This window comes from Botryllus schlosseri, chromosome 4 (assembly GCF_051294905.1).
Source record: "Botryllus schlosseri isolate E-star chromosome 4, Bs_hap1, whole genome shotgun sequence".
Classification (NCBI taxonomy): domain Eukaryota; kingdom Metazoa; phylum Chordata; class Ascidiacea; order Stolidobranchia; family Styelidae; genus Botryllus; species Botryllus schlosseri.
In genome coordinates this window covers 23,416,655-23,436,379 of record NC_137239.1, presented here as the reverse complement: position 1 = coordinate 23,436,379, position 19,725 = coordinate 23,416,655, and the positions used below count along the sequence as shown (strand labels likewise).

General features: G+C 40.0%; 3 protein-coding genes across 3 annotated transcripts in view; 2 read left to right on the top strand and 1 right to left on the bottom strand.

Annotated features, from left to right (window-relative positions):
- Window positions 1-5,355: 5,355 nt before the first annotated feature.
- Window positions 5,356-6,760, bottom strand: LOC145437504 (cathepsin B-like). Its single transcript, XM_080314768.1, has one exon. It carries the CDS (start codon window positions 6,680-6,682, stop codon window positions 5,681-5,683), a length of 1,002 nt encoding a protein of 333 aa, XP_080170894.1. The 5' UTR covers window positions 6,683-6,760; the 3' UTR covers window positions 5,356-5,680.
- Window positions 6,761-10,222: 3,462 nt separating this feature from the next.
- Window positions 10,223-19,377, top strand: LOC145437502 (short-chain dehydrogenase/reductase family 9C member 7-like). Its single transcript, XM_080314765.1, has 5 exons — window positions 10,223-11,483; window positions 13,410-13,628; window positions 14,883-15,065; window positions 16,632-16,766; window positions 17,378-19,377. The coding sequence occupies exons 1-5, from the start codon at window positions 11,450-11,452 to the stop codon at window positions 17,950-17,952; spliced, it is 1,146 nt and encodes a 381-aa protein (XP_080170891.1). The 5' UTR covers window positions 10,223-11,449; the 3' UTR covers window positions 17,953-19,377.
- LOC145437495 (pseudouridylate synthase PUS7L-like) overlaps window positions 15,549-19,725 on the top strand; it is a 140,657-nt gene continuing 136,480 nt past the window's right edge. Inside the window, exon 1 of the mRNA XM_080314755.1 lies at window positions 15,549-15,555. The gene's annotated coding sequence lies outside the window, so the exon portion shown is untranslated. The remainder of the gene's footprint in view (window positions 15,556-19,725) is intronic.

Below are 19,725 nucleotides of genomic sequence, written 5' to 3'. Positions count from 1 at the left end.
TCGTCTCGAATTCTTTCAATCATATAGGCTCTTTTGCGAGTAGCCAATTCCAAGATTCTTATCATTTTCATTGTCTTCGCCCAACTGGAAGATAACAGATTCATTTTCGGGAATTGCACCTACAGTGTTTATCGCCATTCTGCCCTCATATCTTGCAACGTTATATAGCCTACTGCCACCGGCCATGACTAACATAAGACTACGGCGTCTCGTAGGCAACTAATCGCTGCTTTCCCGTACTACTTCAGAGTATTTGTCAGAGCTTTCTTTCTAAACTTTTACTCAGAGTAGTTCCGATATCCATCGGAAATCGCTAACTTAACATCGGGTGCAAATTTATGGTATTTGCTGCTACTCGATTACATCAGCAACGACTACTTTCCCCAACTCCTGTATGACGATTAGGCCTACCATGCTCGCGATTGCATGAGCTGAGCAATAATGAGCATAGAGCAAAGTCGAGCACTTGACTGATTCAATTCGAAGTTGTGTATTAAGCCTCCTGTATTCGAGTATAGTAAGACTGTTAAAATATGTAGCGTACCTTTTATGCAAGTCCAACGAAATATGAAAATATGGTGTTTGACCCAGCAAAGAAAATTCTGATGATGAACCACGGTTTGCGATAAACGATGATGCTGCGAGTCGATTAATTTACATAAACGCCATTTCAGCAAACGTGAGGATAGGGTTTTTCAAGAAATAACATTTCCCAATTTTCACTGGCTAGTTGAAAAAATGGCAGGTTGCCTAAATTTATTATACATTTCCTCGATTACAGTGTAGAAAGTATTTCTTTTACAATCCATATCACCATGGGTTTAATAATGCGGGCTATCTTGATGAAGTGGATAATTTCCAGATTATCAGCGTCGTAATTTGCTTCAATAATTCGCAATTTCTTCATCCAAACGCTACCACACACACCTTTAGCAAAACTAGTGTGTATCCACGCCCAAAAGGTCAAAAAGGGAGGTACACGACAACAGAACCTAACTCATATATATGTGTATTGTAGGCCTATATTGCGGTCATAAATGCTATACATGCATAACATACCATCCTACACTACGTGCATGCATAATTTGAATAAAATGTTGTACTCGATTTATACCGCGGTAGCGGTATAAGTCTGAGGAATAGTTTTTGGTTTCGTGTGGTATGGATGTATATTCACACCCGTATTTCATGGCTGGTACACGGGTAGAAATGCACGCCCTTTTCGATTATAGTGCAGGCTCATCCCGAGTTAAAACCGCGTGAAAAGGCATGTTTCTCATGGCGATGAAGTATGAACGAAATTTGCCACCGTAAATTATATTTATTATTATTTATAAAAATGGTCGAAATTCAAATACTGATAACTTCGCTTCTACTGGTTTGAATGGACTACAACTATGTGCAGGGTCTTTTCAACAACACAACAAATTTTTCAACTATATAGCCAGTAAAATTCCGAACCGAACTTATTTTGAACAATCAACAACCTTCGTATAGGCCTAATAGCCTTCAGCTGTGATGTATGCTTAAAGGTTCTACGCTGGAAAGAAATTACCGAAACGATCTCGTCGCTGATCAGATAATTCATAGTTGCAGGGTTATCTAATTTAGCACTCGAATAAATTGACTCCAATCATTACGATTTCTACTCGCTTCTGTGTCCGATTACCCTTATCATTCTACCAGCGTGTACTTGAGTACACGCTGGTTCTACCCTGCCCTATTAATAGCATCTGTGGTGATAAGTCATCGATAGACGTGTAGGTGCCGAGGTAGCGTACAACAATGGATGGCGGGTTCAAGTCCGACTCCGAATTCCTACCTAAGTATTGGAGGTTTATCTAGGCTCCTCCTCGCCAATCATCCGCGTAAGCGGTGTCTTACAAAAAGCCTAGAAGTGGACCGTGCTACAAATCGGCAGCTACGGAATAGACATGAAGAAAATTGGCTTGGTGTAAATGACCATAGTAGCCGTGAAACACCATGAATACCACGAACAACAACATAGACGTAACCAGGATGAGGACGGTTTGGAATTAGTGTATGCGAATAAGATTTAACCACAGCATGTCGTGGTGGACACAGATAGCGTCACGTCACAATTTGCCAAGTACGAGGCTGAGAAGCGGCCTAAAGCGGAATTCCCATAGGCTACGCCAGTCGTTACAAAGCTTGAGCTTCGGTGACACTTCAGCAGGTCGCGTGAGATAAAGACAGAGATGACTGTGACGCTCCACTGTGTAAGTGAAGATGGAATACAACAGGCCAAAATTACTTCCACGCAGATACTGAAAATAGAAGGCTTGCAAAAGTTCTCATAGTAACCGAAAAAACTTTCAACATCAATGACGAATGATGTAACTTCCAAAATGTCTGGGCCTACCTCCATCACTGTACTGTCAGTGAGTGGAATATACTTTTGAAGTTTCACTACTGATTGCGGCTGGATAACATACCTTTTAATGTGATGCAAATCCCTTCAAATATCTTACATAGGCTACGTATCCCTTAACTTATTCCTCGACAGAGCTGATCAGTAGCGATAGTAGCCTACGTCTAATTTGTCCGAGTATTCATGCAAGTTTTACCAACTTGTACTATATACTAAAGCGGTTATAGTTTTAGCAGATGTGGTCAAAGGGGTCAAGGGATCACCTCACGTAGAAGTAGCGACGCAGAATTCTACTCAAATAAGAGCAGAAGTAGTGCTTTTCGAAGAAGTAGAAGTAGAATTTGAGGCCTTTGAAAGCTATTCAAGTCAGTAAAAAGATGTTGAAACGCAGTTGTATTCTCCAATGAGCCATGAAAACCCGGAATTGACATATAGCCTACATTATACAGACGGCGCAGAGGAGCTGTATTTGTCTCGTGATATATCCCATGTAGGCCTATTTGTATATAGGAGATCAATACCTTCCACAGTATACGGATCCGACGGTATTGTGCACTCCTACAAGGCCCGTATAGTTTATAAGACGACGAATGATACGGAAAAGTTTTATCGGATGCTACATTAATGCCGTTAGGAAGGCAACCGAAAATATGGTCGCTGCTACGATTACTAACTCTGCCAAGTTCTTTTATTGCAATAAAACTGACACGGCCTGAAATTGCGCACATTAACCACACGACTGCTACATAAATTATATTGACCGGGTCTTTCGTGAAAAAATATTGGTTACTCCATATATATCGTGCCAAGCATCACGAAAATTCTCAACTCTCCGCAAAAACAGAGCCCAACTTTCTCAGCCTTGGTCCCACTCTCTAATTATTGGAAGTACAGTACATACTACTTCTGCTTGACAAACTGAATAGCGAGAAGTAAGTAGTCTACGCAAGTCACAAAATAAAACGAAGTATATAAGTAACCAAAAATTAGATTTAAGTCAGTACTGCAAGCAAAGGAACTACTTGAGAACTTCGAAAAAGTAGTAGGCCTACTTCGTTACTGGCCATCTCTAGTTTTTTGACTATTCGACTTGTACTGAAAAGTTTCGTAGGCTAAAGTAGACGTAGGCCTACCTAATTTACACAGTATGTACTTTCGGATTTTATAAAATAGAAAGCAGTTTCGGGAGATGATTGCATCCCTATTATGAGTCGAATTGTTATGACAAATGGGCGTATCGTGGTAACTGAATACATTTTCGAAAATTCCACCTTATATTTGTATTCTCACTGGCGTTAGTTGCGAAGATGCACCTAGCTTCGAAAGTGTTCATGTCCATTGTCCACCCAGCTGCTAAAAGTCTGCAAACGATCGGCCAAATCTTCTTATTAAATTACCTACTCGAGTACTGTTCAGGCCTTCAGTTTCTACATTTACTTGAAGTAGTTTGGACATATCTCGGAAATAGGACAGACTTGGACAGCTAGAAATTTTTCAGCTTTTCCGAATTAGAATTAAATCTACACAGCTTTTGCCAAATTAGATTAGAATTAGAGCTACGCAGATTTTTCCAAATTAGATTAGAATTAGAGCTACACAGCTTTTTCCAAATTACATTACAATTAGAATTAGAGCTACACAGTTTGTTTTCAAATTAGATTAGAATTACTGAACTCGCAAAAACTTGGAAATTTAATGAAATTGTGAATGAGAAATAAATACAGCTAAAATCAGTTCATATCAAATCATAGTGCATTCCCGTAACCATGAGAATGATTAACGTCTGGACACCAAGCTTGGCTAGTTTTGCGCTACACCACAGGTCACGGCAATCGCACCCAGCGATCTGATTTGAGATTACGGAAGAACGCGAAATAAAGCACTTTGAAAAGATGAAATTGATTTCAGTTTCAAGGTATTATTATTGCTGTTGTTTCAAAATAAGTTTTTCGCCTGTGCCCAACAACACTATTCCACACCAGCTGAAGAGGCTTCGGCGATGCCAACAGCATTCCATCGATGGAGAGTCAGCTGATATCAATAAGCATATTGCCTTTGCGTGCCATGGCCCGGACACTGCCAAGACCGAGACGCTATGAAAACGGCATTGGATCAATCTTTAGGATGAGATGAGATAGTTTTTCAGATTGTAACATTTCTGGCTAGCCCAAATATCGATTCATTGGTCGCTGGAAAGCGTTGTCGGGTATCGTTCGCAGCTCCTAGTTCAAAATAAAATTAAAAACGTTTATGTTCATGATATTTCTTGTTGTATTTGTACTACTTTAATAAATATTACTTCTTTTGTGGTAACCACGAGCATCGCCCTTGTTAGTCAGCACGGCGCTGTACTGACGTAGGGTTTTAAAAACTAGAATGTTGTTCGCAGACTACAAGCTACTATCCTAGCAGGCTATTATTCGTGACAATAACTACTAGGAATGTAATGTGTAAGGCGATGGTGGCTTGGCCCTGGATTTCCATGCGCGAGAGGGATATTCTTGTTAACTCGCTGCAAAATGCCTCGGACAAAGAGGCATTTTCAGGAAAACAATAAATTAAATTAGAATTAAAATTATAGCACTGGAAAATTTCACAAATTAGACTAGAATTAGATCGTAGGAACATTTCACAAATTAGATTACTGGCATTTCGCTCTAATTTGGTGAAATTAGACAACTAGAACTATCTAGTCCGAGTCTGGTATAGGAATAGAAAAGTACGGCGTTAATTCTTGAGAAGCAACACATATTACTGTTCCTTCCTCTGGTACCTGGACAAGATGATAATTGACCCAAGTGATGATATGATGCCTTCGGTACTGACCTCCACTAAGCTAAAAGAGTGCCGATAGCTGCAATTGGTTCAGATGTATCAGCGTTTTACAGTACATCCACCCAACTCCATTTTCCTATAAGCAGACTCGTGTGTCACCTTCTTATTAGAAAAGGCAGAATACGAAGTTTTGTGGACGGAGGTGTATTGCGGAGCATAAAAATCTTCCAAAATACACTGATAGCCACGAAAGTGTAAAATTTGCATCCGACAAAATGTTGATCAAAAACCTACTAAACATTGACGTATAAAACGAGCGAATGCACGTAACGTGCCGCGAGATCACTTCAACATAACGGCCGACTTAGTCACACACGCGAAAAAAAAATCAAAAATATCAGATTCAAATTTCGAGCGGTACTCGCTCTAACATAGCCTAATGTTCATCTCATTCAAAAAGGCCAAAAATCGGGAAAAAATATTCATTTCACAGATTCAAGCGGTACACGCTCTCTACTTCAAATCCGGCTTTCCAGCCACGATTTCTCCTTCAATACCACACTCGTTGGAGCCACGGAGTATCTTGAAGAATCCGTGATCGCCCCAGTCGCTGTTCCAGCTGTTAGCCACCAACCAGTATGGGTCCCCTTCCTCTGTACCCCATCCCAAGATTTTAATCGCGTGCCCACCCAATTCACCGCCGGTCACGTGCTTGTACACGCCCGTCTTGTAAGTGGGAAAATCAGCGTACACGGTGAACGCTCCTTCGACAGGCCCGTTGGTCATGATCTCCATTTGAATCTGCTCCACTCGCGATGACACGCTGTACGCTGAAACACCCTTGTGCTTGTCAGATCCGTAATCGATAGTTTCATCGCCTGCACACGTCGTTGAACATTTAGGAGTGTGTTCCTCCCCAGTGCAAGGCTGTCTGGTGCCGTTAACGTGATGCTCGCAAGGTTTGATTTGATACGGCATACATCCTTGGCCCGTGCCGTATTGGCCTCCTGTGACAAGACCTCTGTTTTTCCAATAATGCCAAGCTCCTGATGGGAATCCACCATTACAACCACTACCGCATTCAAACCCGCAACAGCTCAAAAGATCTTCCGCAGAAATGTGATGCTTCAACTTTCCGCCACTGGCGATACAGTATCTATCAGTCATGGCTTCGACAGCACCAAAAGCCCAACAAGAACCGCAGTTTCCTTGATCGCGAACCTCGCGGATTGATTCACAGTCCGGCCATTGCGTACGTGCGTCAAAGCTGTCTGGGATATCGCTGTATTCTAACAGCGGTTCACGGTAAGGCAATTTCGGCCCTTTCAAGCTTCCGCACAATCCAGCGATGTCTTGAAGTGTATACACGGACGGGTCGAAATTGTGTCCAGCCTGCCAGCTCGAATCGATACTGTTCACGGTGTACACAATTTCTTTGAGGCTTTCTTTGAATTGCACTTTTTGCGGCAACGCGAACACAACGGCTATCAGTGCGAGTAGAATAACGACCCTCATACTTGAGGTGAATCTATGCTTATACTGATGGTGAAGATAAACTGTAAACACAAAATTAAAGCTGTATACATGAAATGATTCAGACACTAGTCGACTTCAAGACAAAACAAACAGATTCTACTGTATACATACCACTCTGCACCTGAGATTACCAAACCACAGACATACCAATCGATGTATACCATACACTTAATTTACATTTTACAATGCTTATAATCTTATGCTATCTTCTGGTAATTTTCATTCAGTGCATGCCTGCACTCGCATATCAGTAACTCAGTGTGGTCGTTTGATTGTTAGACCTCAGCACCAAGTCTTTTCAACTACTTCCTGTGTCATTTTGAGATGATCAAATCAACAATATATTTAACTGGACACACCTATCACCAGCAGCCGAATTAAGGAAATGCAACTGTTTCAAATCAGGGAGTTGCTTTTCAGTTTTAAGCAAGCAACCGCATGCATTGTATAGCCGTCACATGACTCAATTCACATGATCACATGCAAAAATCAAACATAGCCTGCAGTGCAATTTACTTGTTGGTAGAGCAAACAGTTGCTGAAAATCCATAATAAGTGTCATGATATTCCATGCCCTGAAGCGATGTTATTGATCTCGTCAGGTGACAAAAAAACGATGAATGAAGTCACATGAATAGAATGCTTAGGTTGAACTATTTACTAGAAATGCATTTATTAGGAACCGGAATGCATAATTTGGAATAGTTTAGCCAAAGTTGCCTCTCAAATATGTATTTTATATGCTACTTCATGCATTTGAAAAAAAAATTAACATTGTTACATCGATTTAAGTATCAATTAATTCCAATTTCACTGAAGACTACCCAACAAGTTATGATATGCAGATTGCAGAATACAGTAGCAGTTAAAAGACTATCTCCAACAATTCACATGAGTCAATTGTAACTTAATTACCATAATAATTCAATGGAACACCAATAATGACAAACAACAATCTTCAACATACTAGAACACGTAACATAAAAAATTTAAATGGATCCGTCATCTAGAAATCATGCCGATTCAATTCTATGATGATATTGCGTGGTTGCATTATAGTCAAGTCATAATTCAGGATGTCCTAGTCATAATTCAGGATGTCTTGGTCGAGCTACTATAAATGATGCACTCACGAGTTGAGACGGCACACCGAGTCAGCAGACTCATGTCTGAACTGATATTTCAGCAAAATATTGTCCAAAAGGCTAATTGCAAATGAACTCATTCCATTGAAACAAGGTCGGTAATCGGAGACAACAGATTTCAATCAAAGCTTTGCTTTATCATTTGTGCAAACATTTTGGAGGTCAATTCCTGCTAGACTAAGGTTGACCCAGATCTAAATTGAATGGTGGGAAGCCTGTTTGAAAGTAGGTCTAGTAGGATTATCATTAGGTAAAGTCTTGACATTCTCACTTCCTCATTTTACACAAATGGAAGACAGCCTTGATTACAAACTTCAGTTATAATTGCACTGCCAAAATCATTTGGGTGAGATGATGGGTGTCATGGCAATTATGTTAGATGAGAAGGAAAATATGGAAGAGGCAAAATGTCACTGGTACCAATTACTTCCGCTAATAATAAGATGCTAAGGACTAGGGATTTTGAATCAGGATGGACAAATCGAATGAACAAGAATAATGATATTCCGGGGCCGGGGCATAGTGATTTTGATTGCTCCCTCCCAGTATTACTGCTTTACTGGTAATTATCAGATTTAGGGCGACAGTGGATATCAGCACTCCCATCAGTTAAGCACTCAAGACTCAATAATTATGTTGATTCGTGCTAATGAGGTTGCCCATATGTTAGCTACCCTGACCATAAATGATGAATTTGACAGTGCCACAACACATCCTTCTCCATCTGATAGTCAAATGATCTTTGAACATTGAGTGCAAGAGAATGTAGTGTAACAGTTAGGAATCATGAACGCAAACCAGGAAAGGTTTCCTTGGCTTTCCAATCAGGTGAATTAATATGTCCAACACCCGGCTACCTCTATCCATGCTTTCAGTAAGACTATTTTAGCCGCTCGAAACACTGTGAGTGTAATTTAGGATTCATGATTAATTAATGTCCACTGAGCATAAAAGTTACAATTATGTTTCGATTAAAAGATGTTGCGCGGTTAATCTCAGTCCAGAAAAATCGCGATAAGTGGTGATTTGATTCGAGCTAAATCTCCAGGACCCAACTTGAATCTAATGTGATTCGATTTTGTCCACTCCTAAAGAAAGGACAGCAATCATTTTCGTACAAGTCCAAATTACACTTGCTACTAACGAGTCTGCAGTGGACATATTAAAGTGGTTACATGCACAAGCCCAACAACCGGCTGACACTCACGTGGTAAACTTATGCAATCTTTCAACTGAAGTATTCAAGCATCACTATTGGTTTGAACAGCAGTTATAACGGGCCATTTTAGCTTTGCTAGAGCAAGGAACAGACAAGGGAACCCAATATCTATTGTACACAAGGAACAACACTACAGAATTTGAGGTGAGTAAGCAGTTGATACTTCAATGGACATTTTTTATTCAGCTGGCGAGTATCTCACACGAACACCCGATGGGCGATGACGTGTCCATGTGCTACCGCAAAGAGAAAAATAAGCATGACATCTGCATTGGACACTTCTTTTCATAGCCTAAATAAACCATCATTATGAGCAATTAAGATTGCATACAGTACAATGGAAAATCAGAAAACGTTCAAATTGAAAAATTCATTGACCAGGCCGAATTACCACCCCCCTAAAAAAGCAATAATTACCAGTACACCTATATATATTCCAAGTTCGGTCTTAAATGTTTCATCTATAACTATATGAATCTCTACATCAAAAGCATGCACTTCTGCATCAGTGCAATCCCGTTGTGAGCCCAGAACTAACATGACAAGCAATTCACATACATTCAGATTCGCTCTTCAATGTTATACCTATATGAATCCCAACATCAAAAGCATGGACTTTTGCGTTAGTGCGATCTCGTGAGCCCACACGATCTATTCATTATAATCTACTGGTCATCGTCATAGCATATAGCTGTTTACAACGTAGCTGCGTTGTAAATTGCTATGATCACAGTGTACAGAAAACGTGTACGCATCTAATGCCTCCTTACCAGTAACATGATACATCGACGACCAGGTGTAGGACTCCGCGAACTAACTCGAAAGGACCCGAAACTGCATCGACAGCGAATATTATTTCTACAACAGGCCACTCCAAAGCGCTGTTGCCCTCTCAGTTGTTGACTGTTGTTGTGGTAGTCGCTGTTGCGGAAAGCTGGGAAATGCGACATTTTACGCTTTCTGTTTTGTCGCTCAGCATCGCTATCTAGCGGACGAGAATTATCGGTTTTCATCTTCGTCTGACGAAAGTAGAGAGTGTGATTCGTGGAGATAGGAGAAACGAACTCTTCCGGTTGTTGAGAAAACGTGACGAATTCGAGCGTGATTCATATTCGTGTGAACGGCGAAGGCAATATAGCTTAGAGCCCGTGTCTGAGTCGAACAGTATTCGAATGATAGAATTTCAAGATCTCGAAGTGATTAGCCACCTGTGTCTTGTATAGGTTTACGTTTGTAACTTATAGCAAGCATCCTGTCGTACCAACTCGTATCCGGTTTGTTTTACCGTATGTTGTTGTATACATCTGGGAATTAAGATTTGTAGCGTGTTGAAGTTACGTGTTGTCTCAGACGTTCTGTAGGTTCCTGAGTTTTGAAAATGATGCGACGAATTTATTTCATAGGCTCGGTTCGGCCTGCTTATGATATTTATTGGTATAGGATACTTGCTGTTAGCATATACTTGATACGGTTGAAAACAATGAATCTTCTCACAGTAAGATAAGACGTTCTTGTATCACTTTGGGCTTGTCAAAGTCGTTCTAGGTCAAGTTGGGTGTCTGCTGTCTGGATGAACACCTCCCTATCTTTTCATTTTATCAAAATCTTGTGGTATTTTGAGTTGATGAAATGCAATTAAAACGAATGAATGAAATTATAGATATAACTAAGCATCATGAGTATCAATTTAGTCGGTTCTGAAGCTCGAACTTGCTACTGTGCTATTGCCCCTACCTACAGTTTTGCCGATTTTACTTCTACTAATCATGCATTGAAAAATGTCCTAGACTAAGAATGGAACTATCCTAATGAAATGTCCTAATATGAAATTGAATGAAATGAAATAGGCTACAGACTATTCTGACATGTTGACGAAATTATGCTTTATCACACTGTGCTAGTGTAGTGCAAATTTTGTTTGACTTAATATACACCACAATTCAACAATGTTTCAATCATTCCTCTGGCTTGGCTACAACTACGGTAAATTTCTTTGTAAAAGGAAATGCTGTGACAGACATGGTTACGCTTATGCAGATCAATAGTGCTGACTTGCAATGGATAGCTGGGTGGCCGCTGACACTCAATAAACTGCTTTGCACTAAAGCTACTTCGTGAAGTCGGACCGGTTTTTATACAATTAGCTCTTATGTACTTTGATAAAGTGTCTGCTCATTGAGAATGTGTTTAGTACTGATTCTGAGCTTTAAACAGATGGTCATGACATGTCATTCATGTGTCAGTATCTTATTGATTTCAATGGCATGTGTTGCTTGGGTTAGTACTCTTGAGAAGTAATAAAATTGTGCATTCCTAGATAATAACGATGCACATCTGTTTACAGTCTTGGTCAAATCATATTTATAGGCCTGTAAAACAGAAATGGCCAAGATGCAGAAGACCGTGGTTATCACAGGTTTGTGAATTCTTCTTGAAGGATCAAATATTTTTCATTTGCATATTCATGAGTGTACTAGGCCTAATATTGACCATGTGATTACTGTGAAGGGGAACGTTATAAAATATCTATTAGGTATTTAACGAGTATGAATAATTGAATATGTTTAGCGTCTTTGTGCCATTCTATACTCAAACATATTGCTCATTTCATGTTATCTGATAAATGCTATCCCATTAGTCGCAAACAAATGAACGGCTTTATAACGTGTGTTATGTAAGAATGTCTCAAATAATTATTGTCAGCTCTTTGTAAACGCTGAAAATTTTTCATGAAACACGTCTGTTACTCATGCAGTGTGTATAATAGTGTTGTAGAAATGTGCCTTCATAGTATAGCCTACCGGTATGGCTGTGAAAAGTTTACTTGCAAAAATGGTGAAATTGCTTCATAAATTACTGGAATTACTTGATCATAGTTGCAATTTTGGAGTTGGGTCAATGATTTGAAAAATAAAAACTGTGGAAATGAAACAAAGTTGAAAGTAGTTTTAAGTACAGCATACACAAAATTAATATTGGGCCATTGATTAGTACGAAATGGCTTGCTAGAAATGTTTCAACACACAGGTTCTACTTAAGTAGTAGGTTTCGCGGCGACTGGCCATTTTCTCGCAAAGTAATTTTGTGAAGGCTACTTAGAAGGGCCCAATTGTAATTAACCCCATATCATTTCGTGACAGCACTGAAACTTGGGAATGTTTTACTACATTTTATTAATATTGGTTACAAGCCAAAGCTGGAACTGAGATCGAGGCATCCTAGTTAGAAATGATCTAAAAGACTTCGACTCTCTTAGCTTGCTTATGCGGCACAGTCCATTCTATGGCCTTTCGCGAATAAGGAAGTTTGTTGTGTAAAAATACCGACACAGGAAATAAAAAGCTTGATGTCATAGGATGATGATAAGCCTTGGTCAAACATCCCACTTGTAATCATTTTTTTTTCTCCCAAACTATACAAATATCATATTACTCACTGTAAGTCACACATGCTTAAACTTACAACAGGCTCCACCTAAATTTTGGCCATTGATGAAATCTCAATTGGTAATTTAACCGTAACTGAACCCAACATTTTTTATCGCACCACTAATTTGTTGAGAGGTATATAATAATCTATAGTAGGCTATTGTACATGCTCATTTTGTTCATCAGTTAGTATGAATCTTATGATTGGTACACTTTAGGTGCAAAAGGAAAATGTGTTGAATCTCAACAGCTGTGTTTTGATGCACTGCCAATGATCTAACATTTGATAAAAGATAATCAAGTACATCTCGATCTTCATAGACAGTTGGGATTTAGCATACATGTACTAAGAATTTTGACATCCCTCTGGGCAAATTCCCTTGGAACCATTGTCAGATTTAATCTACTTGGTGCCCTGAATTTAAAGCCTTACTGAAGGATATGCTATGTCTTTACATTGCGACAATGCAGCTATTGTGTAATGATGCTATGTTCTAATAATATTGATTGAGCAAATCCAATATGCCTTAAGGGATCGACAGAGTTGCTTGGATAAGGATTTCGGGCTTTGAATGGAAAAACCTGTCCATACATGTGAATGACTGATGCCACTATTTTTGCTGACTGGTTGTAAAATTTGTGTAGGCGGTAAAAGTTCATTTTTCTTAGCACTCGCTGTCCACGTCTGACTCCATCGTTGGTCGTCCATTTGCATAGTTCTTGACCATTTATTGGCGTGTTGCTTTTTCTAGCACTACCATACTTATGAATGTGTCTGCAAAAATCATTCAAACAGACTTAACTTATACACCAATGCAAAGAAAGCAGACCCTACCTGCAACATAGCCAGCACATACAGCCTAGCTCTTATTGGGCATGTAAATGTATTTTAGTAAAATACTCGTGATTTACAGGGTGCGACATGCGGTCATCTTACGCGTACGAGCTGGCGTTGCGTCTCGATGAACAAGGATACAACGTCTTTGCCGGGTGTCGTGACTGTAACAGTAGCGGGGCTAGGTCACTGGCATCTAGGGGCTCGACCTCGTTAGCTATACTGCAACTTGACGTGACGAAGCAAGACGAAATTCGAAATGCCGCCGAACTCATTCAGGATTCCGTGGGAGAAGAAGGTATGGAATGGCACAAAGGTTTTGACTTCTGAACCAGTGACACACACAACCAGTGACATAGTCTGGAGAGAGGAAGTTGCTTTTCCCCTCTAAGTTTTCAACCTCAACAATGTAATATCATTCATACTTGTTACTTCACGATGAAAAACATATTTGGAGCATCAAAAATGTGTAATTGCGAGATTTTAACAATATCTTACGAGGTTCTGTGCACATTCTGCCTATTTTCAATTATTAAGCTACATTGTCATATGCTTGAAATGAGAAAAGCCGGAATATTGATTATTCCCGATCAGAGACCACTTATTTATGAGTTACCCACTTGAATAAATGATTACGCTGTAAAGAAACAAAGGATTAGTTAACTTAAACGCGCACTTGTCATAAACCTTCAAGTCGTAGTGAGCTGATACAAAAGACTCTGTCGGCATGGTAATGAGCCATAACCGTACCGTAATATGTATTTCTATTTCAGATAAGTCTTCAAACTTATCCATCTCTTTTTATATCCTTTTATATCACTTACCCTTACATCCTCTAGTCAGCATTTTCGATTTTCCTGGGCCAAACCGTAGTAAGCGCATTTAATATATATTAGTGCCAACAATCTTACATTCTCTACTGCATCAGATATACATCGGCAGGGGCTGTCTATTGGAAATTGTGAATTTGCCTATAAATTCACCTTTTCTGTGTATGGGTGCCAGATCATGGAACGTGAAAGTTACCCAAACGCTTCTGATTGATCCATTTTCTTGCTGTCTCCCGTGTAATGCTCAAAGATCTCTTGTAGCATGCAAGGAATTCTCGCGAATAAGTCAAGCAAACGCACTCATGTAGGATTTTTTAAATTATACCTCTTGTCCAAATAATTCACACTTTCTGTAGTCGAGAATACGTTGTCAAATGTTCCAATTACTTCCTAAATTTTTGCCGCTATATCAATGATTCGGTAGCTCTTGAGATTTCTGATAGTGACTGCAATCACTCAATTACTGTCATCAATCTCAATTGTGGCTGTAGGATTGATTCAGCCATTAGCCATCTGCTGCTTGATTTGATTAGAGGTTGCTTCTTAGGTAGGTGATTTGATGACATGCTTAGACACCTGTGTTTGATTGGTTTTATCCAGCTAGTATTATACCGTGATTCTTTTGTGAAAAATCCTTCTAATGTGTGTTCTGCATGTCCACTGCGTCGCTGTAATCAACCGTGGCAACCCTTCACGATTAATATTTTAATTATTAATTGAAGGTGTGTGGGCGCTCGTGAACTGTGACGAAGTGTACAGCGTGGCGGAAGTTGACTGGTGCCCAATGGCAGATTTTGAGAGATCAATACAGATTAATTTACTGGGAACAATACGGATTACCAAAGCTTTGCTTCATTTGATAAGGAAAGCCCGTGGTAGAATTGTTAATCTCAGCAGCATTGCAGGTAAGGGATCGATTTTTTTTTCAATTTCAGATTAAAGCTGGGATTAATGTTGATAAGCAGCTTAGGAATCTTAAGATAGATTGTGAAATTTGACACCTTGTGGAATTTTTGTGATACACCAGATACGTCACTTGCCAGTTTGTATAGTATATCAAGTTTTGCCAGTGTAGTGACCTGGAAACTCCTATATTTGATTTGAAGATTAGCCTTATTGGTCTACTTGTGTAGTAAAATATAATTGGGCATGTCCTACCTTGTGCTGAAATGTACTTGACTCGCATATGTATTCAAGGAGCGTTAGGTCTCTTGACTGGGAGCAATCTGATTTGGATCAAGGGAATCAATATGGTCTGGTATGGTAGTCACTGATGTCATGCAAGTAGAAGGCATATTCTGAATTATATTTTGTAGTCCGTGGTTGATTGAAACTACTGCAAGTGATGGAATGCACATTTGCACAATCACAAAAGTAATTGAGTTGTATTAACAAGTAGTTCAAGATCACCTTTTCTGTTTAGTGCTATCAAATTTGCAGGATAAGGCAGCATCACGAAATCAATAATGCCCCTGCAACGGTAAAATAGATGCATTTTTCAGCTATATCCCACCATCCTAAATCAGAGCCTATTTTTCCTATGGTGGCTTCGTTCAATTCTCACGGCCATAAAAATGAAAACACTTTCTCGAAAAGCACTGCTCTATGAACACATGACTACTAGGGCGCAAGAGTTCCATACCTCTGCTAGTCTTGCGTTAAATATTGTGGAGAAGACATCTGGCTACTCCCACCGTATCATGTTTTATCGTGCCTTTTATGTTTGTTTTCGCCAGCTTTTCCATAATTATCTGGTACCTCGTTTCCCCGGTAAATATTGATACAGATGAGCTAATTTGTGTACATTGCGGTGAGATGTCTGTCGTTTCGACGTTTTCTCGTTTTTCTCGTTCAAAGGTAGACTATGGCTTTGTCTCGGCTGTTTGCTTCCTAACAGCCGTTCATATTTGGTCTGTGTCATCCACTCTATGAAGCCTACATTGCATAGGCATCACTTGAATAATATTTCTTGAATTATACCTGAATATGACATTCGTGAGAGGTAATCTTCAGCAACTAGTAGAGAATTCAAAAGATCTTTGTATTCTTCACCAGTTGCTGACTTTTTACCTTTTACAAATGTGTCAGCCAAAAATATTGGAGTTTATGCCAATACAAATGTATCATTCAATTGCAGACTGAGATTCTATACCTCCGAGAGTCTCATCAAAAACAGCCCTGTTTGGTCTTTTCAGGCACTGACTTGTCACTTAGTTGATATGAATGCTCACTGTGTATCGGCAAATGTTTTGAGGTCCCCGATCAATGCTTGCATTGCAGAGTCATTGAATTGATTTGATGCCTTACTCCAAATTAGAAGTTAAACGAAATGCTGTGGTTGGTGTATTTTTAACAATGTCTGCCACCGTATTTTTCCTGACCTATGCCACGAGTAGTACAGCATATGCACACAGTGTGGGAATACATTGATATCAGTATGGGAGTGTATTTTTTCCGTTTTTAAAATTAAGGGTGCCTTGCGCGTGCCGGACAGTCCGCATATTCGATGACGAAATTTGCGATCGAAGCGTTCAGCGATTCTCTACGGCAGGAGATGTTGAAATGGGGAGTGTTTGTTATTTTGGTGGAGCCGTCATTCTTTCCAGGTATGTTGAGGAAAATATTTAATTTGTATTATAGCCGATGCGTTACCTCCTTTATACTTTTTACACTAGCCGTTCCTTACCCGGGGTGGGGCATGAAAAATTATCATCTCTAAGGCTACTCCACTATAATACATGGAATAATTTGAAATCTAATATAAATACTTGTACACTTGTACAGCAGTGCTCATGCTTCTTAGTATCGAGTTTTGTTTCTTCTATCCACCACCAAACCAGCAATTTAGACATTGTCAGAGCAAAAACAAGCTCAACTATCACATTTAAATGACTTTGTAATAACTAATCAATGTATTGTCATGTTTGCTGCGCGTTGTATTATAGGCTACTCTTTTATCATTGTAACACTCGTAAGTAGGCTACTGGTCAAGGGCCCCAGTTCTGCATCCTTACGTAAACTTGTTATCTTTCTTTTGTTTAGCTTTATTGCCATATGTAGGTGAAATATATTTAAGCATTGTCAACTTTCCGTCGACTAGAGACAAACTGCATATTGCTGTGATCGCCTGTCTGTCCGAGTCCTGAAGCCGCGAGAAAAAAATTGAAGTATAATAAATAATGAAAAATAAAATAAACATTGATGTATTATTTTTTAGTCGGCCAGTCCGTACTATGCGAGTCAAACATCAACATCAGCCTGAACACGGTCCCGAAGCATTTGCGCGACATTTACGGCGATGACTATTTCGTGGAATTCATCAACTCCGTCTCGGACTCGGTCGACAAGGACCCCTCCCCGAACACGACCCCAACTTCGACGCCAGCGCACAAAACGCTGGAACCCCCAGCCCCAACCAAGTCGACCCCAAGCCCGTCTGGATCGTTGAAAAAACGGGCTACATCTGTGAAAGGGCCTGCCGCCAGTCCGAAACCGGCGCTATCGCGTGCCCGATCGAATACCACAAAAGAAATCAGTCCTACCGGCACCCCGACAGGGACCTTGAAAGCCAGGTCCACCCCGTTGTTAAGTAACACTAATCGGGTCTTACACGCGTTAGTGGAGGCCGTCACCAATGGCTCGCCCAAAGTCAGGTATTTTGTGGGGTCCTTTCAAGACCGTATGGTGACTTCGCTGGCGCCGGTGGTGCCCACCGTGGTCATGGACACTTATTTGACCTCGGGTCAGATGTCGAAGGTCGTGCCGAGATTGATTAAAGAGAAGTTGGATTAGGGGCGCTTGTTGAGCACATCTGGTTAATCGTAGCGGTGTAGTTACTGCAATGTCATAATTTGACGTGTATAAGATCGTATTATCCACTCCACTAGAATAATTATAGTAAATATTTATAGGGTACAAAAGACAAAATACTGTTTTGTAAGTCTTTCGATGTCTGCTAGTATGGATGATGCACGCAATTTTCATCGAGCTCCGATGAAAGGGTGTCTTAAAACTCGAGCTATCTGCGTTGCGTATCGATTGTTCGTAAATACCGGCACATTATGCAGGCCGCATTCTGTGAGAAGGATGTCGAACGGTGTATAATGCGAATTTGGTTGGCCGACAGTCGGTTTCTGTGGCATGTTTAGGCATGATATTCTTTTCGACGCTGGGTGGTTTGGTCTGGAAAGTTTTCGAAATAGACACCCTAGTCCTGTGCAATCCGTTTTTGAAAATACAAAATACTGTAATTCATTTAGTGTAGGACACCGGTTGGTTTTTGCTGTGTTCTTGACTCGAAATGTGCTCGCTTGCATGAGACGTGAAGCTACGACATCCGCAGTGAATGAATTCGGTATCAGACATTGTGTCTTATTCGTAAGTAATGACGCAATATCGTGAACGTTATCGATACTTGACAATAACAAGATATGACACCCTGAGACCTTCACATAGCACCTTTCTTCACCGTTCATTCGTTTATTTCGTTCTTCTCAATCATGTTCTATTACCCGCACCGCACATTCGCTTTCAACTAGCCAGACGTTATTTACAATAGAGTTTCCTGATATTAATTTGACGCCACTAGCTTATTTTAAGCACTTACACACACAAGTCGCTATCATGATCATGAGGATGGGAATTTATTTTGCATCCCCGATGATATCGCAATGCTACTGATCGTACTAATCTTTGTGTGTCGCTGGACAACGATTAATATGGAACATAATTTTGATGTCTGAATTTAGTATCCAGTTTATTGAAACGTGTCTGTACTGGCTTGATTCCGATTTTTACCAACGTTGTGAAAATTATTCCTAATTTGATCCTCCCTCCTAACATAGAAGTCCTAGTCTGTTGAGTCAATATTATGCCTCAAAAATTTTGTCAAACTTTGCATATCCAGTAGCATAAGTAGTATATTTCTAACTGATCCCACCGTAGCATTGATTTACCACAATTCTTCCATGTAATTCTTAGCTTGTATTTGTTAGAGATCGGTATTTTATGTGTACCTTAGGGTAATTCCAGTTCATAAGTGTGCGATGTACTTGTGCGCCAAATTACATTTATTTTATATAATGTTCTTGCCAGTTTTTAGCTCGAATGTGTCGCCTCTATCTCTATGCTGCGTACTATGTCAATATTTTAGACTTGTTTTATTTCCAGGACATGTGCATATCTTCATTAAACGATTTTGCGAAGTTGTTTGTTACACGGCTGCGTGTGATTTGAGTGTCTAGTTATGCAGGTTAAATATGGTGGAGGTTGGAGGATTTTGTGACAACACTTGGTTACATGAATGTTGTCTGATTAGACAGCTTGCTCGGTGATGACTACTCAGCTATTTCTGGATCTTTCCCACGGATTCGATCCTCTTACATGAGAGATTACATCTTCGGTCTTCCATACCGCCAGAAGTGAAAGACAAACAGGTGTATACTTATGACTCCACCCACCCTATATGTTGGAACTGCCGTGCCCTAATACCCAGAACAGTCTCTCTGCTACGTGCTAGTGTATCGGAGTCGTTGCAAATGCACTCCCGGAACAGTGCATACACAG

Coding starts and splice junctions, on each gene's coding strand:
- LOC145437504 (XM_080314768.1), bottom strand. CDS start 6,682: ATGAGGGTCGTTATTCTACTCGCACTGATAGCCGTTGTGTTCGCGTTG.
- LOC145437502 (XM_080314765.1), top strand. CDS start 11,450: ATGGCCAAGATGCAGAAGACCGTGGTTATCACAG. Junction 11,484..13,409: donor GAAGACCGTGGTTATCACAG/GTTTGTGAATTC, acceptor CGTGATTTACAG/GGTGCGACATGCGGTCATCT. Junction 16,767..17,377: donor GGAGCCGTCATTCTTTCCAG/GTATGTTGAGGA, acceptor ATTATTTTTTAG/TCGGCCAGTCCGTACTATGC.